Below are 23,993 nucleotides of genomic sequence, written 5' to 3'. Positions count from 1 at the left end.
TGATATGATGAATTTGAGATTTTCATTTGTTGTCATTTGTAATCATCAAAATTAAACGAAATAAACATTTGAAATATATGAGTTTGTATGTAATGTATGAATATAATATACAAGTTTCACTTTTTAAATGGAATTACTGAAATCAATCCACTTTTTCATGATATTCTAATTTTATGACCAGCACCTGTACACTGATTTCCATTACATCAGATTTGCACAAGAGGTATTTGTAATTCCAACTCTGACCACCAGATGGCAGCAGACAAACTTCTCAGTAACTTCCGGTACGTTGCCGGAAGTGACAAAATAAAGTAAATAGGAGCTGTCAATACATTCAGAAGTTAATGTAATTGTTAATTTAAGGCACATCTCGGCAAATTAGGACTTAATGCATAGGAAGCGGCACCTATAGAACAAAGCTGTGCGACGCCGAATAAAGGTAAACAATTTACGGTGTTTATGAGCTGCGCCATTTTCAATGCACCTGTCTGAAGGCTACATGCTAGCAGCTAAGTGGCGTTAGCAAGCAATTTTCTGATTAACTTCCGTCACTACACTGAAAGAACTCTCTATCTGTTTCTGACGCACAAGTTTATGGTTTAATCCACTTATTAAGGGTCGTATTTCTTAGATGGCATGAGTTATTAGTTACCAGCTGTTTCTGCCGCTCGGAGCTAGCGTTTCCTCTGTCAGAAGCCGAGCTGACTGCGCCTATCTCTGCTTCAGTGGGCAGAAAAACTTAATGTACTTTCACTGTTATTCAGAAATGTGACAGATAAAAAAGTTCACTTAACACGAAATCACTCCGCAATGAGAAAGATGCTCTTATTCTCTCGTTTTCCTGTTATCGTATATTTTCTCAGATAACAGACTGATGTTGTCACTTTCACAGGGACAGCAGTGAATCTGTCCTACAATGTTCACAGACATGGACTACGAGCTGGAGGAGGACAAACTGTGAGTCAGCTGTGTTTCAATGTTTCATAATCCTCATCATTCATTTCACAGTAATGCATGTGGTGATTATATTGGCATGTTTTCTTTTATTGATACTCAATCATTTAAAAACGGCTGATAATGTGAACAAATTTCCTGATTTAAACACACATTCTGCATGTGTCTTTGGCCTCACCAGAGGGATCCCGACAGTACCGGGCACCGTGACTCTGAAGAAAGATGCCAACAATCTGATTGGCATCAGCATCGGTGGTGGAGCTCAGTACTGTCCTTGTCTCTATATTGTTCAGGTAGGTACAGAAACACTATTACCAATGTCACACCTGCAGTTACATGTTTTCCTAATGTTTCAAATGTACTTAGCAAAAAACAAATGTAATATTTAAATGAACGCCATTGTTAGGAATTAAAATGATGCAGTACAAAGCCATTTGATGAACTAAATAGAGAAACGAACTCTCTCTACAGTCATTATCACCTTTTACCGCGATTGCTTTTGTCTCCCAGGTCTTCGATAACACCCCAGCAGCTCTGGATGGGACATTGGCAGCAGGTGATGAAATCACAGGAGTGAATGGGAAAACAGTAAAAGGAAAAACAAAGGTGGAGGTGGCCAAGATGATTCAAGCTGTCCAGGTACTTTGGGAATGGAATCACAGTTTGTTTTTGTTTCTTTTAATTTTAACTATTTGAGGATATATGAATCTAGAACTAAAATATTGTCATGATTGAAGTAGCACATTAGAGACGCCATGATATTTTCCTATTTTAAAATGATGTATTCCAGCAGTTTTTCCTTTCTTTTGACAGGATACAGTGAGATCAGCCTATTAGTTGTGGGTTATACCTACAGAAAATGATAAAACTATACTTTCCAGATTGATCAAACAAGATGAAATTCTTGTAATTTCAGCTCATGAGCACCTTATTATCCTACTGTTAGAGTACTGTTAATAGATTTTATCTTAAGATGAATCTACACAAAAATAAAAAAAATTATACAGTCTCAAAATGGGATGATGATGTTTCAACACCGGGCAAATTTTAGAACGCCCTTCTTGGAGGATATATGTTCAGCTTTTTTATTCTGTGTCTAAAGAAAAGAGAAAAAACTGATATGATCTAAAACTACTTCATTTAGCAGCTCAACATTTTGGCTTTTTATCTGTTTTTGTTTATATATTTTCTGAATATGACTTCACACGTCAAAATAATTTTCCTTTTGCAGTGGCTCTGTGGTGTAATTTAAATCTGTCATTTTCCTGATTTATTCCTTCAACAGTTCTGGAAACACTTGTTTTATAGTAGTAAATCCTAATAAATCAATAATAGTGCATGTCAACCTTTATTTCATCAGTTAAATGTTTGACAATTTGAATTTATAAGAACTACAATAAGTAAATCTCACCTAAATCCAGTTTAATCTTATCCTGTAAATATGATTTTAAATCGGCAATAAAAATAACAAAGAATAACTCACTTTTTTAATATTTTGCTGTAGCTGCAGTTTCGTCAGTGAATATCCAGAAAGTGAACTAATTCTTGTTGTGAGTCCAGCATCAGGCAGGAGAAAAGGGATTTTTATTGGGTTGGAAGCAGTCGGGACAAAAGCCCAAAGCATGTGGAGCAACACCACCAATGCAGAGCAGCCGTGTTGTTTTAGACATCCTTTGTTCACACACAAAAAAATGTCATGACTTCCTGCGCGGTGAGCTGAAGGCTGCGCTCAGGGAGGGAATTAAAGGATTAAACTGTGTTGGTGTCGCTCTGTCAGGACAAATACTGCACCTGAATGTCACCTTTTGAACCACTATGTCGGAACAGTTTGCACATTAATCATTTTCCCACACATTTCCAATGTTGGATTTTTACGAAATGAAACAAATACAAGATTTCACCTTCTCGTGTATCCGTTTCCATCCTGTTTGTGTGTTCACAGGGAGAGGCAGTAATCCACTACAACAAACTGCAGGCTGACCCAAAACAGGGGAAATCTCTAGATATCGGTATGTGTAGTGACACATTTAAATACTTTTCGCCTCAAGCTGCTGTCAGTATGTATATATGTGTCTGTGAATCACATACATTAATATAATTCTGCATGCTAGCGCCATCACAAGTCATATTCAGAGGTATTTGGTGCGTTAACACATAGTTTGTGTTTCAGTGTTAAAGAAAGTGAAGCATCGTCTGGTGGAGAACATGAGCTCGGGCACAGCTGATGCTCTCGGTCTCAGCAGAGCTATTCTTTGTAACGGTACGGTCTTTATTGAAAGAATCTTAGTATTATTGTAGCCGATTTGTTACTGGTGATTCAATATATATTTTCACAGATGGGCTGGTCAAAAGACTAGAAGAGTTGGAGAAAACAGCAGAACTTTATAAAGGTAAACTCAGTTCTAAAAGGGTTGTTGTTTTAAAACAACTCCTCTAATTTACTCCTTGGAAATCAACTATGTTTAGTGACCATCTTGGAAACATTGACCCCAGTTGTGACTTATTTTAATCAAATGGATGCGGTTGGTTAAGATGAGCTGGTTTTGCTCAGGTCAGTGTCTCATTATCTGTGTGTCTGGCTGCAGGACTGATGGAGCACACCAAGAGGCTGCTCAGAGCTTTCTTTGAGCTTTCCCAAACTCACAGAGGTCTGTTACTGAATATAAAAACATACTGTTAGAGTAAATACTACTGGATTGTTTTTAGTTCTTTATCTTGAATAGCAGAAACAAAAGAGTTAAATGAACATCTGGATGTATTTAGTGTTGAGAATCCTTTCATTTAGCTTTTGTATCTGACTTCTTGTTGTTGTTTCAGCGTTTGGAGATGTTTTTTCTGTCATCGGTGTCAGAGAGCCTCAGGCTGCAGCCAGCGAGGCGTTCGTGAAGTTCGCCGATGCTCACAGGAACATTGAGAAATACGGAATTAAGCTTCTAAAAACCATCAAGCCCGTAAGTGCAGATCATCAGTTCTGTGTTGCACTGAAAGCACACAGGCCACACAGAGGCTGCGTTCTTACACTGTTCCTTTACTTCAAAGTTATTTAGGGAAAAATACATTCAAACAGTGTTTGTGAACCATCTCCTTCTGTATCAGTCACATTGATTTTATTAAACTTTAAAAATCATTTCAACTATTGACCAGTCCTGTTTCAATGTGCAGATGCTCCACGATCTGAACACTTACCTCCACAAGGCCATACCCGACACCAAGCTCACCATCAGAAAGTACCTGGATGTGAAGTTTGAATACCTGGTGAGGCCTCACTCTGGGGTTTTCTGCTTTCATGTGTGAGACAACATACTGACGTCTCAAATAGATGTGCTGAACTTCCTGTGTGTTTCAGTCATACTGCCTGAAGGTGAAGGAAATGGATGATGAAGAGTACAGCAGCATTGTGAGTATCCGTGAAGAGTTGTGTTTCAGGTTTCCAAAAAGAGGAAAACATGAAGCTTTTTACACAATAATCAAGAATGACTCTTAAAGTCTTCTATTAAAATTCCAAGTAAAGAATTCCTAAAAGCAAAGAGAAAAATAACAGATCTCTGCTTTTTTTTTTACTTTGAGATTCATAAAAACAGAGAAAAACATTGAAATTTTGTTTACAGACTTCAGGGCAGATTTGCCGCCTCAGACAAATGTGTCTGTGATCTCAAACTAGACGTGAAATGAGGGGTCAATAAAATCTGACATGTAGCCAAAGAACAACAAGTTAAAGATCTTTGAACTTTCCTGACGACCATCTATCAGCTCTTTAAAGTAAAGGTATGTGAATAGAAATATGCAGGCTGATGCATTTAGGGACGATCAGGTGAAGATGTGCAGATTCCTCTTTTTGTTCCTGGTGCTTGGTACAAAGTCAACCTGGTGGGACTGATAGTGAATCTTTAAAGGTTTAAGGTCATCTTTTTAAAGTCCTTCAGTAAATTAATATGAAGCAGCTCTTCTGTCATTCCTAATAGCTGCTCTCCAGTGTTTATGTTCCTCATAAAAACCCACCACAGACTCATCAGGCTCAACATTTTCTTTAGCTTTCTTTTGTTCAATTTTAAAGGTTTTCACTGTACGACAATATAATCATTTTTCAGCAACTCTGTGATGAAAGGACTAATAATACTTTTAATGAATTGAAAGGAAACGGCTATAGACTCATAAACAACAGATGCAAATATGACTTTGTCTTTTTCAGGAGTTTAATGCTTTCCTTCATGAGTAAAAAAGGAAAGAAGGTTCTTACTGCTTCCCTGTACAGCAAACAGATACTGTGCTTTTTAAAAATCCAACAATAAGAAGCTCGTTAATTTACACCCAGAAGGAGAAACTAAGGGCTGAGCTTTTACAGCACAATATCTTTCCTTTCTTGCATGATAGGGAATAGCATCCTGGAACCTTTTTGTTGTGTTTTTATTGTTTATTCAAATTATTTATTTCATGTTTTGGAGGCTGATGAGTTGTTTTTGTACTATTTTGAGTTATATTAAATGTAGCATTTAAATGTGTTTCAAATAGTTGCATTTTACTGCTGTTGCTCCAACTTACAAACAGCTACATGTCATTGTGTTATCTGAGCGCCTCTGTGGTGCCCTTTGAGTTTGATTTACTGCACAAAATGAAGTTATCCTGTGTTCACTCCCTGCATGTTTGATCAGCTTTTCTCCTCTGACTTCATTAACCTGTAAACAGGCCATGGGAGAGCCTCTGTATCGGGTCAGCACCGGCAACTACGAGTACCGTTTGGTTCTGAGGTGTCGACAGGAGGCCCGCGCTCGCTTCGCTAAAATGAGGAAGGACGTTCTGGAGAAGATAGAGCTGCTGGATCAGAAACATGGTTCGTTTGTTTTGTTTACTTAGCTGTTCGTTTTCTCCTCCTTCATCGAACTTCAGTCTCAGTAGCCAGCGTGAGACAAGTGATGCTACAGCTTCATCTGTGACTCCTCTTCCTCCGCAGTTCAGGACATCGTGTTCCAGCTGCAGCGCTTCGTCTCAGGCATGTCGCATTACTACGACGAGTGCTACGCTGTCCTGAAGGAGGCCGACGTGTTCCCCATCGAAGTGGACCTGTTCCGCACGACAATCAACTACAGCAGCCAGTCCTTCTCATACACGGATGAAGAGGAGGAGGAGGAGGAAGGCGGCGGCGGTGAGGAGGAAGGAAGCAGACAAGCGGAGAACGGCACAGAGAAACTGATCGATGACGAATGAGTGTGTGTCACTGATTTAACATCAGCTCTTTGCAGCAGCATCTAGCAGCTAAAACGGTCAACACTGCTCAGAAAAGATGAATTACATTTATAGCTGCTGCTCTGTTGGTTATTTTACTGTATTTTACATCGCAAGCTTCAACTTCAACATCTATTTAAAAATATTTTCTTGGCTCAACGGGTCTTTATTTTATGAGCGTGGTGAAGGGGTTTTATCACTGCAGAGTGGGATCTTTAAGCTTATGATTTGTGCCTTTATTTTTTGTGTTTTTTTTGCCCTGTCTAAGATGAAATCTAATAGGTTTGTAGTGTTTATCAGTCTGCAAATTATTGAATGTCATACCTTTTATATTTATTTCATATTTTATTTGATGCACTTTTTGCTCAAGAAGAATTTATTCAGCTACCTAAAATACTGTTAGGAGACAACACTACATAAAAATGATGTAAAAGCAACAACCAACTTTGAAGGTCCTCTCACACATGAAGTGTTTATTGTATGAACTTGTTACACACCTTTTTTATTATTTAACTAACTTTCTGCAATTAAGTTTCCCCTTTCTCAATGCAAGCTTTAAGTTGAAATCGTAATTTTTCCATTACTTGTCTGTGTTGTTTTTTTCCAAGTGATACTATGCTTTTACATTCCAGTTGTGTGCCACTCTCTAAGAAAAATAACACAACGTCACGGTCTTGCATGAATAACTTCACAAGGACTTAAAGTGTTTTTAAAGTGTACTTGAGGTGTTTTAAATAGGAATAAGATTCACAGACACTGGTTTGGTCATCCTGCTGTTTTTAACCTTATTTATATTGTTTGTTTCTCAAATACTATTTTTAAAAAAAATCAATAGAGTGAGATTTATTGTTTAAAGTAATTGTATTAAAATTAATATCCTGTATGACCACAAGAGGGCAGCATAGCACCATAATCTGCTGCCATAGTTGAGGTTTGCTAATGGATGAAAATGTTTTTGTCTTTTGTTTTTATCTTAAAAACTCGGGAGGGATCTTTATTCTGTTTTTTTGTTTGTTTGTTTTTCGTCCAATGACTGATTCCTTGTTAACAATTACAACATATTGATTATTAAAGCTGTTGTATTTGGCTCTAAATCATTGATAAAATGCTTTAATTGGAGGACCTCTGGAGTGCAGGGTTGTAGTACACGTAAAACCAAGATTTAACATAATAGCCATGATATTTGTCCTTTTCTTATTTACATTTCCGTTCGTTTTATTTCCGCATTGCGCTGATGCAATGTTTGTGACTATGTAAAATATACGCAAATAAAGTTAAAATGTATTAAACACATTCCGTCGCATCAGTAAAATTCTTATAAGTAATCGTTGTGCGTCTATGACATGATTGTGGCTATAAATATATCAGCTGGTACCATACAGTATTACAGCGCCCCAGTGGCCTAATGGATAAGGCACTGGCCTCCTAAGCCAGGGATTGTGGGTTCGAGTCCCATCTGGGGTGGGACATTATTTTAACGAGTTAAAGGCAACAAGGTATTCCTTTACTTTAGGTAGTCACATGTTTTTTTTTTCCTTGATTCAGCAGCTCAGCTGTTCATTTATAAATCTTTTTTTTTTTTTTTTTGCCCTCCTCCTTCAGTTCTCCGAGCCAATCAGGAAGCGCTCCGCTCCCGTGACTCTCTTGGCTGCTGCCTTGGACTTTCCCTCTGAAACAAAACATTTGATTTTCTCTGCCACTGCGTTCAGTCGATCCGGTTCTTCACGCTGAACCGATCTAAGCTCCTTGTCTTTTTACAGTTTTTGTCGCTAACATGCCGTCAGTAACGAGGCTGTGTGTTTTCTTCTTACTTGAAGTGGTTTCGACCTTCGCAGCTGACAGTAAGTAGGACGAGTGTGTCAGGAGGATAATCCCTGCTGGTTGTGTAAGGATCCGTGGGGCTTTGTTTCTCAGATATTTTACTTAGAATGACTGAAACCTTATATGCAACATTTTGTTCATAGTGTCTGCTTTTACTCAAGTGCTGAGACTTAAAATGACTGAGCTGAAATTACTTTATGGTGGATGATCCCAAAGTAAATGAGAGTTACACGAGCTTTCCTTTTTTTACATTTACTCACATGTATTAACCTAAACTTAAAGGTGTATGATTTTTTTAAAATCCTTGTAACTCTAAAGTAGTATGGATTTACTGGAGTCATGATAGATGTTAGACCATTATTTTAGGCCTGTGGATTTCAGAGAAGCGTGTTTTTCAAATATTCAACATTACCATTTTGTTTATTTCTTCCTCGTTGTGGATTTGTGTGCAGAGATGACAACAGCCACTGTGTACTGGGACCCTGAGCAAAAGCTTGTCCACCTGAAGGAGGGGGTGATGGAGACAGACGGGGACGCCTATGGGTACCTGAATGACACCCTGTCCACGTCAGGCTGGAGCATCCTGGAGATCCGCGCCGGGTACGGGAAGACTCCCGAAACAGACGAGATCACGTTCTTCCTGGCCGGTTACCTCGAAGGATTCCTCACCGCCCAGTAAGCGACACACATGTCTTTATTGTTTCATTTTATTCATTTCTGAGGAAGGCCTGTGTGCCCTCTGGAACGTACGATGCTCCAAATAAAAAGCTGCAAAAATAAAGACTTCCTCTCGCTCCTCAGGCAGATGATGGACCACTCCACCAACATGTATCCTCAGCTGATCAAAGATCCAAAGATCCTCGGCCCGGTTAAGACCTTCATGGCGTAAGTCTGATCTGTCTTCACTTTCAGCAGCTCTGAAACCACATACAGTCTGACATTTTTATTTCTGACTTTCATATCCTTTTCTCAGTTCAGCTCACGGTGAAGTCATGTGGCACAGAGCAGCCGAATAAAACTCACTCTTAGCGTTGATTCTGTTTCAGCTTTGAGAAACGAAGCAGATGAATGAGATCATTACATTGAATCGTTCTTAGCTGGTAAACTTCAAAAAGTTCAAAGTTAAGCTTCTGTTAGGAGTCAGTTTTAGCAGCTCAACCACGTGTCTGTGTCTGGGGAGTGTTTGGCTCCGTTTTTTCCACGAATGATGATGAATAATGACTAAACAGGAAGTGTCGCCCTCGCAGGAACCAGGACTCGTGGGTCAGGGAGCAGGTGAAGCTGAACAAGAGCTCCGATCATCTGTGGAAACATGTCGGCTTCGTTGTGGCGCAGATGGACGGCATGCAGGCGGGAGTGGCAGAGTGGGCCAAGAGGCAAGGAAAGAAGGTAAAATGGACCAAACAAAAACACAAACTTCATAAAACATAAAAATAAAGGCAGAAGCACCAGCATTAGAAGTTTAATGTGAGTTTAGGAGCATATCTTTATCACCTGCCACTAAAAGGCAAAGGGGTGATAATGTTTTTACCCGTGTCTGTTTGTGAGGGTGTTCATTTGTCTGCCATGTTAGCAAAATATCTCATGAACGATCGGAGAGGTTTTAATGAAACTCTCAGAAAATAATCACTGGATGTGCAGTGATTAAATCAAATGATTAAATCAATATGGCCACCACAGCTTATCAGCCTTAGCCAACACAAAAGAACAATAATTCAGTTAAATTTACAGATATTCAGCTAAAGTTTGATGTGGTAGTAGCTGAGAGTCACTCTCAACACATACTCCAAGCACATTTTTGCAAAACCTTGCAATGGCACATAAGTGAAGTGAAGTGAAATTTATTTATACAGCACTTTTCAGCAGCAAGGCGATCCAAAGTGCTTTACAATACAGAAACAACAACAGAATCAAATACAGAGATAAAAAACATCAATCAGGTAATTTTAGCTAATAGTAAGTTTGATATAACTATAACAGGTAATTTGAGTGAACTAACAAACATGAATATACTTTCCTCTAAGAGGAACCATTTTAAAATATCAAGAATACTAATCAAAAAGCAATTACAGAATCAAATACAGAAATAAAAACATTAGTCAAGTAACTCTATCTAATAGCAAGATTGGTATAACTATAACAGATAAGACTGCAGAGCATAATTTCCGAGGTTTGATCAAAACAGCTTCAACTCTGTCATTTCTCATCGTAAGATGATCTCAGCCTGAAACTCTGGTATGAAAGGCGGCGGGCGGCATGCCTTCCTTTAACTGAATGCTAGGCTGTGGTTTGATAAAAGTCTGTGTAAAGGAAAACTCTTGATGATACACACTTCATCTCAGGGATTCATCCTATTTTTGTAAGTTGATGTAAAATGAGGAAGCTCCAGACCAACCAAACTTCTCTCTATGAAGTCTGATATTTAAAGAGAGATCACGTTTTATTTTTTCATGTCTTTTTTTGTTTCCCCTCTGAAAACACCACTGTAGTGCTAATGTCATAATATTATTGTAGAAAGAATAATCATTAAAGTACTTCTGCTACTGAAAATTATATTTAGATATTGGGCAGCCATAATCAACCTGTTTGTTCTGCTTTAAGATTCAGTTTAAGTCATTTTGCAAAAGAACGTATCAATATTTCCTTTTCCAGGTTAATGGTTATGAGTTGTTGATATTTGTGTCCCTGTTTAAAGGCAGCAGGACATCATTTCCATTTGCTGACCAGCTGTTAATCTGCTGCCTTTCCCACAGCCGCTGTCGCTGTTTGACGTCCAGTTCCTGAACGCGGTGGGAGACCTGCTGGATCTGATCCCAACACTGGTTCCCGGCTCTGAAGTTCCGATGGGTCAATTCAGGCGTCCAGGAATGGGACACTGCTCTGCGCTCATCAAGGTGACAGAAATGCACACCGTGTTCCTCAAAAGCTCCTGAAGAACACATGAGCGACGCATCACTGCCATCTGCTGTGCTTTTTATGCAGAAAGGTGTGCAAAAAGAGGAGAAAAAACTAAAACGAAGGAGGGAATTTCCTGTTTATTCTAATCACCTTAAAGTTACTCCAAAACAAGAAAGATCCTACTTCAGTAAAAGTAACTTTAAACTTCCACATAACAGCTGCCGTTGTTTATCGTTTACCTCCTCTCTAAAGCTGGATGAAGCAACAAATCTCAAAGGTTTTTTTTAATTATTATTTTTATTTTCTACAATTCATTCTAATGGACGAATGTACCTCTCTATCCTGTGAGCTGTTTGGCTTGTGAGGTGTGTTGATCACATATTACAAAGTGAGAAAGGGGAGGTCCACCCTGTAGATGTTTGACTCAGGAAACCTAAAACCACCGTTCTTGTTTAACGCGTTTTCTTGTTTACATAGACAACTTTTTTCCTCCTCTCTCAAACCATCTCTCTTTGTGGACATTAAAAAAAAGAAGTCTTTGTTACACTGGAGATGTATTGTAGAAGGACAGCTGGTTCTTAGGTGTTGTCACATGTATTTGTGCAGTTGTTTAGTTTCTCTCATATGTAAAGATTTAGGTGCCACACCACCCTGCTCGTGTTCGGATGTTTTATCTTCAGGGGGAACCAGGTTCCGCCTCAGGCTGTCTCAGATAAAATCCCTGGGTTTTTCACACAAACAGGCTGGAAGGAGTAAACAGTGAAAGACATGTAAGTTCAGCAAACCTCAAATTAAATGTCCCCTGTAGCAGTTTAGGTGGTGTCTCGCTGTGCTGCGACTGCTGGAGAGTAATTGATAATGCATTTTTTTGTTTGGCATCTTAAGGCAACCTGGGAGCTGATCTTTAACCAAAGCTGATGGCGTATTATGCTCAGCTTCTGTCCCATTGCTTCAGTTTATCTCTGACAGCTGGATCAAGGCTCTAGCACCCCTACAACCCCTAAAAATGACCAATTCAAATCGTTCCTCCTGGTATAGAAATATCTTTTCGAATCCTGAACCCTAAGTCCGCCTTCCTGTTTTCCATCCTCTTCCTCAGATACTGCCAGGTTATGAGAACGTCCTGTTTGCCCATTCCAGCTGGTACACGTACGCCGCCACCATGCGCATCTACAAACACTGGGATTTCCATGTCTTCGAGCCCCACACCGCCACTGGAAAACTGTCCTTCAGCAGCTACCCTGGTGGGTGGACGCCAGATATTCTCCTCAACACGAGTTATTCAGACAAAAACATCAGCAAAAAACTGTAAAGACTTGCAGTTATTCCACACAAACTCGTACTTTTAAGCGTCAGAGTCCACAGACTCGACCCAAATCAGCTGTTTTACTCTAATTTTTGAATGATTTCTCTCTACTCTGTCCAAAGGTTTGCATCAGTGAACCTCCTTTCTAGAACCTTGTTTGTGTTTTCAGGTTTCCTGGTGTCTCTGGATGACTTTTACCTCCTGGGCAGCGGGCTGATGATGACCCAGACCACCAACAATGTCTTCAACACGTCCTTGTTTGACAAAATCACCCCGAACAGCCTGCTGGCATGGCAGAGGGTCCGGCTGGCCAACAGCTTGGCTCATACAGGAGAGGAATGGGCCAAAATCTTCTCCATGTACAACTCGGGTCAGTACTGGCTCAATGTTGATGATGATGGTGTGGTCCGATTTTAGACCATATGCTCTGACTGAAAGACTTCGGGCGTTAACTGGCTGTCCACCTGTTCAGGTACCTACAACAACCAGTACATGGTTCTGGACAGGAGCAAAGTCAAGCTGGGCTACAGCGTTGATGACGGTGCTCTGACCGTGGTGGAGCAGATCCCCGGGCTGGTGCAGCATTCTGACCAGACACAGGCTCTGCGTCGAGGTAACACGCGGTCATTGCTCACTGGCGAACGGCGGGTGTGTCGTCATGTTGTCTGTTAGCAAAATATCTCATGAACCACTCGACAGACTTCAATGAAACTTTTCAGAAAGGAATCACTGGATGCACTTCTACAACTGATCGGCTTTTGGAGTCAACTTGATTCACGATTGCCACAGCTAATCGACATTAGCCAACACAAAAATGTCTATAACTCAGTCAATTTATAGTTATTGAGTTAACATTTGATGTGGTAGTAGCTGAGACTCATTAACAAAAGTTCTCTGACTGACATCTTACAGTCTTGCTTGAGATTCAAAGTTTTCAAACAGCTACAATGTTATCATTTTTTCAACATAAAATGATTTTAGTCTAAAACCGCGGTGGGCAATAAGCATTCCTTCAAGGAATACTAGACCTTTCATTTGTTTTTGTTTTTTTATAGTATTTGTCCTATTTGGCCTTTTATGCAACATCTTGTTCGTTTGCCTTTGTTTAATTCAGGTTTCTGGCCGTCCTATAATATTCCCTTCCACCGGGACATCTACATACTGAGCGGGTACGGTGAAATGTGGAAGGAGTATGGCAACGACTTCTCCTACGACCTTTGTCCCAGAGCCAAGATCTTCCGCCGCGACCAGGCCAACGTGAAGGATCTGGACTCGTTGAAGTACATCATGAGATTCAACAGTGTGTTGCTCTTTGTCTTATTGACTGAAAGTCTCCGTGTGTCATTTATCGCCAGACAAATGTTTAGTTTGATACTTTTGTCTCCTTGGGGTGTTTTTAGACTACAAGAAGGATCCATACTCTGAGGGCAACCCCTGCAAGACCATCTGTTGTCGTAATGACCTGAAGGCAGAGAAGGCTTCACCAGGAGGTTGCTATGACACTAAGGTAGGATGTGATGACCACGATGTCGCTGAACCCCTCACACTCGAGCATGCAGCTGGAGTAAACTGACAACAACCTCTCAGCCTAATGTTTCTGTACAGAGAGCTCACAGTGCAGTTCCACCCATACAGACCCGCTAAAACTTGGCTCATCTAAACACAGCACACTTTCAACAGGTATAAGAGAAAAGCAGACCACGATCAATTTGCATGAACTGGAGCATGCACCACAAAACTTGCTGTCCTTAAATCACATGTTGTGTTTTTAGTGTTATCCTGAAGCTTTCCTTAACAGCTAGCATTAATCTTTCTCATTCCCTGCTGCTTATCAAACAGCTAGCTAATCAAGGATTGAAAAAGGCTCCAAATGTTTGGATGTTGTGAAAACTTTTTAAACAAAATCCACCGAGAGGTTCCAGGTGTAAATCCTGAACAAGCCCCCAATTAGAGTGTTGTGTCTAATCAAATAGGGACCAAAAAAACAAACCGGAAACGTCGTCATACAGCCAGGGAGGACCGTAACAGCTTGTGTTGTTCTTCGTGCAGGTGACAGATTTCCACATGGCGGGTGATTTTGTTGCAGAGGCGGTGAACGGGCCAACGACGCAGGACGGCCTCCCGCCGTTCCAATGGGATCAGTTCAGCAGCATCAGCCACCAGGGCCTCCCGCAGTACTACAACTTCACGTTTGTCCAGATGAAGCCTCTCCTCTCTGAGCCGTGAAGTGTGTGTGTGCGCTTGTGTGTCTGGACAGCCAAAGAAAGATGCTATTGCACAATCAGACAATAGCTTGTAAATCAAACTGATTTTAAGTCTGAATTTAAGCAGATATTTCTCTCAGGGTGTTGTTTTTTGACAGCAGGATAAATGTGCTGCCATTGGTGCCTTAAACACTGCTGTAACTTTATGATTTGATTAAAAACACCAAATTAATGTTGAAGTATTTTATAAATTATTCTTCAATACCTGCAGATACTATCATTGTAACCCTAAATGAAACGGTGCAATAAATGTTGATCCCTCAGTAGATCTTGCAGCAATCGATGCATCATCTCAGGTTTGTGTTTTATAATGTGTGTGTGTTTTGTAATACCGTGGATGTGTACTGTGCCTTCATTTTCACCTGTCTGCTGTTTATTAAATTTTCACATTTGTACCTGTGCAGTCCCATCTTTACTCTCAACCACTGAGATGAGGAAATTTCAAGCAAGATTTCACACTAAATGGTGTTCTGTCAAAACAGGTTCAGGAGGGAAGTGATGCATAAACGTAGCTGTGGGAAGACGTTTCCGTTAAGGGGCGAAAGAATATCAGGATACCAAATATATGCAGTGAAATGCATACCTGCAGTGCATTTTGTCTCATCTAAATCTGGATAACTCATATTTTAGACAGATAATTTCTATAAATTTACAATCCCGACCTAATGCTAATCTGCCCACTTCTTTGTGGGTTTTTGTATAATATTTTACACACAGATATACAATAACAGTGTTGGTTTATATATCAGAATTGCAAAACTCAATATCAAAATGTCAGAATTTAAACATGTGCAGCACAAATGAAATCTGATTTAATTTTTGCATTAATTCTTTACTCTGTATTTGGACATGCATGCCCTCTGGCAACCATCAGGGGGTGCTGCGCCTGCTTCTAGGCTTTCTGCAAAAAGTTGGTGGAAGAAAACAAATTGAAGCGGGTTTGTTTAAATGACCTGTTTTCTTTCCTCCTGTCTTTTATTTTGCTTTATTCTGCCAATCTGCAGCGTCTTTGCCAGAAAGAATTAATCTCACCTCGTTGATAAATCCCCATGGTATAGCCATGAAACGTATGTGCCTAAGAACCGCACGGTGGCCAGTTTTGTCCTCAGCATAAAGAAAATAAGCAGCAGAATCATTTTTGTGTGAATCAGCTAACTAACCAGAGCAGACCGGGTCTTTAGGGATTCCAAAGTGAAGTGTTGTTGTCCTGAGAGTCAAAAGAAAACCTAAGTGGTCTAAATGTCTTTATTAGTAACTGAAAGCATAAAAACAAGCATGTATCTAATACTGCAAACAAAGCAGAAAGCACACCCTGAATGGAAGGGAAACTAACACAGTTAAAGGCTTAGTACTCCTTGAATAAATTCAAATTACTCATTTGTCTTTAATGCCAGAGTTTTAAACTAAGATCGTGTTATGATGAGAAGGAACAGAGTTGTAGTCGATTTGGTCAAACCTTGAAAATAATCTCATTCTATAATGTGAGTTAAAAAACGACTTGCTGTAATTGATGCAACCACGAATTCTTCTCTCTACCAAAAAATCTGAAGGAGAACGTCTGGCTTGGGTTCATGACCTTAACTAAAGCTCACTTGGGTTCTGCAGCAGGACGACAAATCTATATCTATATCTGACATTAACATTTGTTTCATGATCCGAAACATTTAAGTGTCACAAAAAAGTAAAAACAGTAGAAATCTGTTTTTTCACAGCAACGTACATTCGCCATGCTGTCTCTGTGTCTCTGTTCCTGTGGGACTCATGCAGAGGAAGTGAAACCTCTGTTGGACCTGCTACATTTATTACATCGAAGCCCTCCTCTCTGTTTTTTTTCCCTTCTTCTTTTTATGTCATTTAATCACAGGTTCACAGGAGAACATCGTCACAGCAGACCTCTTCACAGACAGTGCTCCAGCCATGGTCAAGAGGAGATGTCCTGAGGGCCAGAAATGGGACATCCTCCTGAGTGCCTGTCACTCCTGGCAGAACGAAGCCACAACTAAACCTCCGTCGACAACAAGTGAGTTTTATTTATCAATTTTTGTGTTTTCTTTATGAGAAAAATGTTTCTTCTGTCTAATGAACAGAAAACTATTCTAGCTGTTTTTTTATTTTTTAATTTTTGCTGACTCTAATCCTTTAGAGTTATTGTTGGTTTGTTTCTGTTTTTCACCCTTTAGTCCAAAAAGAGCTCAGCTGAATTATTGTGTTCCTTTCAGAGCCGGTCCTGATGGTTGTGGACCAGCTCAGAACAAAGATCACCACGTCCAAAGCCACCATGCTGCCGACCATGCTGGTGCTGAGTCAGACTCTGTGGATTTGTGTGGTTCTGGTCACGCTGGGGTCCATTTTAGCTCTGACCCTTTGGTTTGTCATTTTCAGACGAAAGACCAGAGTCAGCAGCAACTTCGGTAAGGGCAAATGTTATCTATTTATATATGGTTTTATTAAGGATTATTTTGTTTCTTTCTTGAGGCTAACAATCTGTAAGTTTATATAAAAACTGTTAAACAATAAAATTACTGTATTAGTGTTTAGTTTGTAAAAGTAAACTCAGGTCACAACGATTTAAATACTCTTCGTGGATTTGGTTTCCCAACGGAAGAAGCTGCTGAGGCAAGATATTAACATATTTGTTACTCAAGCCCAAGTTTAAGAAATAATGCAGTTCTCAAAGTGTTACATTTGGTGGATTTTTAACAAAAAAAAAAAAAACATTACCCTGTTCTTCAAATATTCACCCAGTATGAGGTGTGTGTCATATTCAAAGTGATGATGAAGATCTGACATGTAGACCAGAAAGCCGAGAGTCGTGTGGAGGAAACAGAGTCACACGCCAGCAGGTGTTGAAGTGTGACGTTCTCTACAGCAGAAACTCCACAGTTTCTGTTCTCTTCTTAGATGTCCCGTGGGTCGGTACTGATCTGTTACGGTCTATTCTGGTTTTAGCACAAGTCCCCTGTTTGGGCAAGACAAATTAGGTCTCCATAAAACCTTAAAAACATTTACAGTAACTCTTCGTTCAGGTAGTTTGTTTGACATAAACCTGCTGGCAAAAAGACACACCATGTTGCATCCATGCAGCTGAAGTCTGTCGATTTTCTCTGTGAAAGCAGCTGAATGAGACTCCCGGATGGAAAACCTCGCTCATGTGAGCAGCAGCTGCTTTGAACAGCTCTGAAAGCCTAAATCTGACATGAAACTTTTGTGTTTCATGTGTGAATACATGAAACACAAACAACACATGGGTCAGCTGTGGCTCAGTGGTTAGAGCAGTCCCTCCAACAAGACAGCAGGAAGTTCGATTCCACCAGCATGCCACATGTCGAAGTGCCCCTGGGCAAGACACTGAACCCCTCCGGTGTGTGCTCCATCAGTGTATGAAAGGAGTTTACAGCACTGATTAGACTCCAGAGGAGGATTTATTCAGGTTAGCTTTGTAGAGATGTAGCAGAGTGCTGGATGAATGTGTGTGTGGATAAACGAGGACAAATTGTGTTGTAAAGCGCTTTGAGTGGCCTGATTGGCTAGAAAGGTGCTGTTTACTGTCGAAACGAACAAATATTTAAAAACTGTGACAATGCTGTGGCAGCAATTTAGGATAAAACAGAATACAAATGGACACAATATGATACAAAATAATATGATAAGATAAAATGTGATACAATATGGCACGGCACAGTACATATTCATATTGTATGTAACAATATGATATTAAATAAAACTATAGTATGACACAGTATGGCATGTTACAAATGCTATACAATAGAGTACAATACAATATGACATAATACAAAAAAATGCAATATGACACAGTACAATATAATACAATGTGAAATAATATAGCAAAACATGATACATTAAAATATAACATGATATAATATCCCACCATGCTGTAAAAAGTAATGATACAAAATGACACATGATAATTTGCTGTGATATGACACAATACAGTCCATTACAACTACTGAGTTACAATTTAATTCAGTCCATTTTTTTCTTTACAGTACAATACAAAATACTTTAATGTCACTTTGGGGACATTGGTTTTGGACTCAGTGCTGTTCTAGCAGCTGCCTTCACGTAAATGCTTCACTGTTGTTGAACTATTGAGATAAAGTGTAGAGCGGAGGATTTTGGATGGGAACCTTTCCAGAAAGTTGTGTATTTTTTAATGAATTTGATGCTATCTGAACATGCAATACAGTCAGTGTGAACATTAAGTGCTGGTTTATGTTATTCATGTTGCAGAGGATCCAGTACCAGAACCAGAGTTTCTTCCGAAAACAGAACCACCAATTAAATGTCCTCCACCGCACTCTGACAGAAACTTGGCTTGTCAGCGAGCAGCAGAGGCCCCCTCACCTTGCCACCAGTTGTACCCTCGGGGCCAAACGGAGTCAAAGTGGGAGGACGGCTTTACCGTTTGCAGCGGCCCCGCGAGACGTAGCAGTAAAGAAGGAGAACTGGCTGTATGCAGCGCTGTGGCGGACCACAGAGTCCCACTTCCTGCCACAGAGCTAGGAGGCACTGTGTTAGTGACAACCAAAACTCTGTAGGGCTGAGTGTTAGGGTTACTTATGTTGCAGAGACAAGTATATTAGCAGTCACATTCTGGTACAAATATGTTGCAAATGATTAGATTTCAGAAAAAGACTTGCTTTAAGAGTCAAGGTCAGGGTTAGTGGTCATGCAGTATTGTGTAATATGATGAATATGTGTTCTTTTTTACCACACTTCTATTCTGTGTGGTGAGTTTTCATCTTATCTGCCATGTTTTTATGGTTTTAAACAAATGTCAGAAACCACTTTTGTTTCCTACGTCTCTGTATTGCTTTAAAATGTTTTGTACTTTGATTATACCACTGAAACTTGCATGCAAAGAGAGTTTGTCTCTTTTGTGACAAATTCAAGAAGACAAAAGAAAAAAACACTTTCACTCTTGTTTTAAACATCATTTAATAAAACAAAAAGATTAATCAAAAAAATATTTCACATTCTAAAAAAGTAGCATTTTTGTGCCTTAGCATAAATACAGATTTGCACTCCATACTGATTTATTAAATATAATTGTTTTTGTCATTAAAGCAGAACACTTTGTTAGTATTAAAAACCTTATATTGAATCTTATTGAGAGAGTTGTTAATATGGATGTTTGATGTTGTTGGACTACATTTATATTCTGCATTTTTATTGTAAATTCATGGGAAATAAAGTACTCCCTCTTTTAATTCCAGTGTTTTATATACATATTTATTCTTTGTCAGATTTTAAAAATATGAAATCAAGTCTCAAGTGTACAAAAGCACAAAACATTCCTCCATGACTTTATTGTCAAAATTGAAAAACTGAGTCCACCACTCCTGCTTTAAGACAGCGGTTAATCTTCCCAGGAGTGGATGCCCCAGCACATTCACCCCAAGGTCAGACTGTGCAGTCTCAGACTCTGCAGGCCTCGTTTAGCAGGTTAAAGGTTAAAGTTCATGTCCGTGACAGTACAATAAAAAAAAAAACTGTTTGGAAAGGTTGCCAGGAGAAAGCCTCTTCTCTCGAAAAAGGACGCGGCAGCACAGCTCCGGTTTGCAAAGTTTGATCTGAATGAACCACAAGACCTCTAGAACAACATCCGTTGGACAGATGAGACCAAAGTAGAGATGTCTGAAGAAAACCAAACACAGCATATCAGAACAAACACATCCTACCAGCTTCCAAGCACAGTGGTGGTGTGATGATTTGGGCTTGTTTTGCAGCAACAGGAGATGCTCTTGGGTCATTGAGTCGACCATGAACTCCTGTTTAAGGATTTTAGAGTCAAATGTGAGGCCATCTGACTTAGAGCTGAAGCTTGGACCAAACTGGGTCACGATGCAACAGGACAATGATCTGAAACACAGCAGCTAATCTACAACAGAATGGCTCAGAAAGGAAAGAGAGAAGTGCTACAACGGTCCAGTAAGTCCAGACTTCATCCTGATTGAAATGCTGTGGTGGGACCTTAAGAGAGCTGAGCAGAAATTGATATCTGTAAACCTCAATGAATTGAAGAAATTTAAAAAAGAAAGAAAAAGAGTGGGCAGAAATTCTCCTCATTCGTGTGAGAGACTGAGTCATACAGAAACAGCTGCAGGGAGTCGTTGCTCCTAAAAGGAGGTTATAAGCTGTTGAATCATCGACTGAACTTAGTGTTTCAAACATCTTTTTAGTTTTGGGTTCATTTTTGTTGAATAAATAATGGCATGGTGGAAAGATTTGTGTGTTTTTATACACCGGACATTATATTTTAATAATTTTAGAATCTGGTAAAGACCTGATCATTTTTATTATGCCCCGATATGTAAAACCCTGGAACTGAGAGGTGGTGTCCTTTCCTTTTCTCATGACTGTAAACTGTAGGTGTATCTAATAAATACGGAGGTAAGTGTCTTTCCACAGTCTTTGCAGCAACTAAAGCTTATTTACATGGTAAATATTTTTTCCAAACTTTTCAGTCAATTAGTTTCCTGCAGGACACAGAAACAGGTCTGTTTGAAGTAAAAGAAAAGTCCAATCTGTGTCTTTACTCATCATTTGGGTTTCTTTTGCAGAAAAAAACAACTCCACTTTCTGATTGAACCATTCTCACAATAAAGTCTTCGTGTTTTTAATGGCAACCACATATAAGTTCTCAATGCCTCCAGGCAGAAATAAGAAGTGATTGCCACAAACATGTAGTTTTGACAAAAACATATTAAAAAAATATTACCCTAGCAAACCACACTAAACACAATGTGAAACTGCTACCTTTTCAGCAAATCAACCCTCCTTACAGTCATATTTAATATAAATAAAATGGCATCCTTCACTGCAAATGTGCCAGTTTCATGTATAAAATGGACCTTAATTCCAAGCTTTATTTCTTACCACAATAAAGCCATCATTTGGGTGTAGGCTGCTTAAGTTAGATCACCCTTTCATTTAGAGGAACACACATTTCTAAGTTTTTAAAATCAATTCAACTGCCCGAACTTTAGAAACTGTGTATATTTTAGGTGCTACAGTCAGAGAGGTTTGTGCAGAGGATGGACACTTTGAGAACTGTAACCCGAGGGAAAGGACACTCATAACGCTAGCAGACATCTTTATCATGTCTCTGTGCAACTCTGTGTTCTGCACTGCTGCTCCTTCGCTTTTTCTCAGCCTCTGTTTCTGAACAGATGTGACCCGACACAACACCCAGCAGAGCTGACTCACACGGATCAACCTCATCTCTGTCTTTTACCCAAAACTCTTCTGTGCTGTTATCACAAGTAGGTACTGGGGTTTTCAGTGACGGCCAGGTGGAAATACTCCGGTGGACTTTCCTTCTGCAGGCTGCCATTGGCGTCTCTCCAACGGATTTTGGTGGACAAGGTCTTCCTCTTTTCGAAACCCTCTTTCCCGCCTCCGCGCTTCTCCAGACTGGACACGATCATTTCTGCCAGATCCTGCTGGAGCCGCTGGAAGTTCTCCCTGAAACAGAAACATCAGTGGATTGCATTGCAAGAATATGCCAATGTCGGTTTTATCTCTACAGCACATTAAAAACAACAGAAGTTGACCGAAGTGCCTTACAATTCAGTCAAACAAAAATATAAAATAAAAAAGACATTAAAAAACAATTAAGTAAAGTATCGAAACACAACATAAAACCATTAACTGTATGGGGTTTCATACTCTGAATCAAAAGCCAATGAATAAAGTTGGATCTTCAGCAGAGATTTAAAAGTCTTAACAATCTCATTGGTCCATAAATGAAAAAGTAAACTGTTCTATAGATTAGGAGCAGCAGCTACAAATATTTGATCACCTTTATATTTTAGTTTGGATCTTGTAACATCTAAGAAAAACTGGTTGGTTGACAGATGTGCTCTTATTTGTGTCATTATTGAGGCTGTAACATAAATATGATGGGGCAGGACAAGTCAAAACTTTAAAAATGAGCTTTACGTTTTTGAAATCAAATCCCGAAACAAACAGGAAACCAGTGGAGAGAAGCCATGATTGGAGGTACTGTATGTGTTCCTGTTCTTTAGTACCTGTTAAAAGATGAGCTGCTGTGTTCTGGAGATGATTTATCTAAACCAACATACAGAGTGTTACAGTAGTCCAAGCAAGAGGTAATAAAAGCATGAATCACTTTTTCCAGGTCTTTGATGGAGAGTTATGGCTTTACTTTGGCGATAAAGCTTAAATGGAAAAAGCCCGATTTCACAACTGCATTAATTTGCTCGTCCAATTTGAAAGAGCTGTCAGAAATAAAACTGAGGTTTGTGACAGCAGAGTGATTGTGTGGTTTGTTTGTTTTTTGACAAAATAACAGAGAACATTAGAGTTTTCAATGAGATTGTGTTGATGTCATTTAAACAGTTCAAGAGTGGCTTAAATGGACTGATACAGTCAGACTTATTGGGCAGATAGATCATCAACTAACCAATAAAAATGAATGTTATGGTTCCTAAAAATAGACCCTAAAAGGTAACATAAACAGGTTAAAAATCAGTAGACCCAAAATGGACCCTTGACCCCGCTGTAGAAGAGGAGTATTCTCCTAAAACGAACAGAAAAACTCTGATGTGTCGGATAAGATTTAACCAGAATAAAACTGTCTTTGACACCAACAACTTGTTGGACGGAGAGATTTTATATTTCACTGTATCAAAGGCAGCAGAAAGATCTAAAAGCAATAAAACAGCAAAACCAGCTCTGCTGTTAGCAGGTAAAAATCTCTAAAGTCGATTAAAGTTTTAGAAAAATGTTTTTTTTTAAAGAAAATAGGCAGTTTTTAAATGTATCTATAGTTTGAGAGCACTGTTGGGTCACGACGTCTCTTTTTCAGCAGAATCCGAAGGCCGCATTTGACTGACGATGTTCCTCAAAACAAAAAAATGTCACCAGCTCTAATTTTATATATGAAAAGTCCCCCAGAAATCTAAAATAGCTGTTAGGTGTGACTAGATGAGACATTACTCACGCTGTCGGAGGTGTAGGCAGGTTGTATTTTGCTCCTGTCACCCCTGTTAACCAGTATGTCATCTCTTTGCCTTTCCCCTGTGAATCAGACAGGCACAAATTCATACATACAAGTTTAATTCCTGGATGGATAAGCAGTAAAATAAATAAAAATAAAACCCAACTAAAAGGCACCTTCAGGTATGTCTCTCCTCGTCTTTTAAACTCAAACTTGCAGTCTGTCCTCTGCAGGATGTTGATGGTGGGCTGGCTCACGTGAATCCTCAGAGCTGGTAGACAAAGAGATGCATGTTTGTTAGATTTCATTTTTGTTTTCCTCCATTTTGTTTTAAATAATGTGTCTTCCACGTTGGGGTTTACCCCGGTGAACGAGAGGGTAGCCTCCCTCCGTCTACGTGTGGGGGGACGGGTCCTGACTGTTGTTTGCGCTTATGCGCCCAACAGCAGTTCAGAATACCCACCCTTTTTGGAGTCCTTGGAAGGGTTACTGGAGGGTGCCCCTCCTGGGGACTCCCTTGTTCTACTGGGGGACTTCAACGCTC

At 39.6% G+C, this 23,993-nt stretch overlaps 5 protein-coding genes and 1 non-coding gene across 9 annotated transcripts in view; 4 read left to right on the top strand and 2 right to left on the bottom strand.

Annotated features, from left to right (window-relative positions):
• LOC108236047 (galectin-1) overlaps window positions 1–2,561 on the bottom strand; it is a 7,570-nt gene extending 5,009 nt beyond the window's left edge. The window contains exon 1 of one of the 2 annotated variants that reach the window (XM_017416472.3): window positions 2,438–2,561. The gene's annotated coding sequence lies outside the window, so the exon portion shown is untranslated. Of the gene's footprint in view, window positions 1–652; window positions 748–2,437 lie in introns of those variants that run through there. The other variant, XM_017416473.3, reaches the window with a different exon arrangement.
• Window positions 274–7,268, top strand: pick1 (protein interacting with prkca 1). Its single transcript, XM_017416471.3, has 13 exons — window positions 274–439; window positions 893–957; window positions 1,136–1,247; window positions 1,465–1,593; window positions 2,897–2,963; window positions 3,125–3,214; window positions 3,291–3,344; window positions 3,540–3,602; window positions 3,772–3,905; window positions 4,117–4,209; window positions 4,301–4,351; window positions 5,638–5,782; window positions 5,903–7,268. The coding sequence occupies exons 2-13, from the start codon at window positions 917–919 to the stop codon at window positions 6,154–6,156; spliced, it is 1,233 nt and encodes a 410-aa protein (XP_017271960.1). The 5' UTR covers window positions 274–439; window positions 893–916; the 3' UTR covers window positions 6,157–7,268.
• A 297-nt stretch (window positions 7,269–7,565) lies between these two features.
• On the top strand, window positions 7,566–7,638 carry trnar-ccu. The gene has a single exon. It is a non-coding gene; the product is annotated as a tRNA-Arg (tRNA).
• A 158-nt stretch (window positions 7,639–7,796) lies between these two features.
• plbd1 (phospholipase B domain containing 1) lies at window positions 7,797–14,858 on the top strand. Of its 2 annotated transcripts, none has more exons than XM_025005991.2 (11): window positions 7,797–8,015; window positions 8,448–8,670; window positions 8,797–8,880; window positions 9,243–9,384; window positions 10,749–10,889; window positions 11,993–12,201; window positions 12,322–12,569; window positions 12,672–12,812; window positions 13,314–13,499; window positions 13,600–13,706; window positions 14,249–14,858. In XM_025005991.2, the coding sequence occupies exons 1-11, from the start codon at window positions 7,949–7,951 to the stop codon at window positions 14,423–14,425; spliced, it is 1,725 nt and encodes a 574-aa protein (XP_024861759.1). In that variant the 5' UTR covers window positions 7,797–7,948; the 3' UTR covers window positions 14,426–14,858. The 2 variants fall into 2 exon arrangements, with proteins under 2 accessions (XP_024861759.1, XP_017272018.1); XM_017416529.3 differs by having other exon boundaries at window positions 7,800–8,015; window positions 11,993–12,137; window positions 12,369–12,569.
• A 1,453-nt stretch (window positions 14,859–16,311) lies between these two features.
• LOC112450532 lies at window positions 16,312–19,463 on the top strand. The gene is made up of 3 exons (XM_025006044.2): window positions 16,312–16,483; window positions 16,683–16,874; window positions 18,715–19,463. Exons 1-3 carry the CDS (start codon window positions 16,381–16,383, stop codon window positions 19,020–19,022), a joined length of 603 nt encoding a protein of 200 aa, XP_024861812.1. The 5' UTR covers window positions 16,312–16,380; the 3' UTR covers window positions 19,023–19,463.
• gucy2c (guanylate cyclase 2C) overlaps window positions 19,406–23,993 on the bottom strand; it is a 22,659-nt gene continuing 18,071 nt past the window's right edge. The window contains exons 25-27 of one of the 2 annotated variants that reach the window (XM_017416477.2): window positions 23,626–23,720; window positions 23,453–23,529; window positions 19,406–21,951 (exon numbers count right to left, since the gene is read on the bottom strand). In XM_017416477.2, the coding sequence (XP_017271966.1) occupies window positions 21,744–21,951; window positions 23,453–23,529; window positions 23,626–23,720 (380 nt within the window). In that variant the 3' untranslated portion in view covers window positions 19,406–21,743. The remainder of the gene's footprint in view (window positions 21,952–23,452; window positions 23,530–23,625; window positions 23,721–23,993) is intronic. The other variant, XM_025006043.2, reaches the window with a different exon arrangement.

Source organism: Kryptolebias marmoratus, linkage group LG12 (assembly GCF_001649575.2).
Source record: "Kryptolebias marmoratus isolate JLee-2015 linkage group LG12, ASM164957v2, whole genome shotgun sequence".
Lineage (NCBI taxonomy): Eukaryota > Metazoa > Chordata > Actinopteri > Cyprinodontiformes > Rivulidae > Kryptolebias > Kryptolebias marmoratus.
The sequence above is the reverse complement of the archived record's forward strand: the minus strand, read 5'-3'. Positions and strand labels throughout refer to the sequence as shown.

Excerpts from the sequence above, each read along its gene's own strand:
- pick1 (XM_017416471.3), top strand. The coding sequence starts at position 917 with ATGTTCACAGACATGGACTACGAGCTGGAGGAGGACAAACT. Across the intron at positions 3,215-3,290 it reads CAGAGCTATTCTTTGTAACG|ATGGGCTGGTCAAAAGACTA; the intron begins GTACGGTCTTTA and ends ATATTTTCACAG. Across the intron at positions 4,352-5,637 it reads ATGAAGAGTACAGCAGCATT|GCCATGGGAGAGCCTCTGTA; the intron begins GTGAGTATCCGT and ends ACCTGTAAACAG.
- LOC112450532 (XM_025006044.2), top strand. The coding sequence starts at position 16,381 with ATGGTCAAGAGGAGATGTCCTGAGGGCCAGAAATGGGACATCCTCCTG. Across the intron at positions 16,484-16,682 it reads TAAACCTCCGTCGACAACAA|AGCCGGTCCTGATGGTTGTG; the intron begins GTGAGTTTTATT and ends TGTTCCTTTCAG. Across the intron at positions 16,875-18,714 it reads CAGAGTCAGCAGCAACTTCG|AGGATCCAGTACCAGAACCA; the intron begins GTAAGGGCAAAT and ends TTCATGTTGCAG.
- plbd1 (XM_025005991.2), top strand. The coding sequence starts at position 7,949 with ATGCCGTCAGTAACGAGGCTGTGTGTTTTCTTCTTACTTGAAGTGGTT. Across the intron at positions 10,890-11,992 it reads ACTGCTCTGCGCTCATCAAG|ATACTGCCAGGTTATGAGAA; the intron begins GTGACAGAAATG and ends CCTCTTCCTCAG. Across the intron at positions 13,500-13,599 it reads GTACATCATGAGATTCAACA|ACTACAAGAAGGATCCATAC; the intron begins GTGTGTTGCTCT and ends GGGTGTTTTTAG.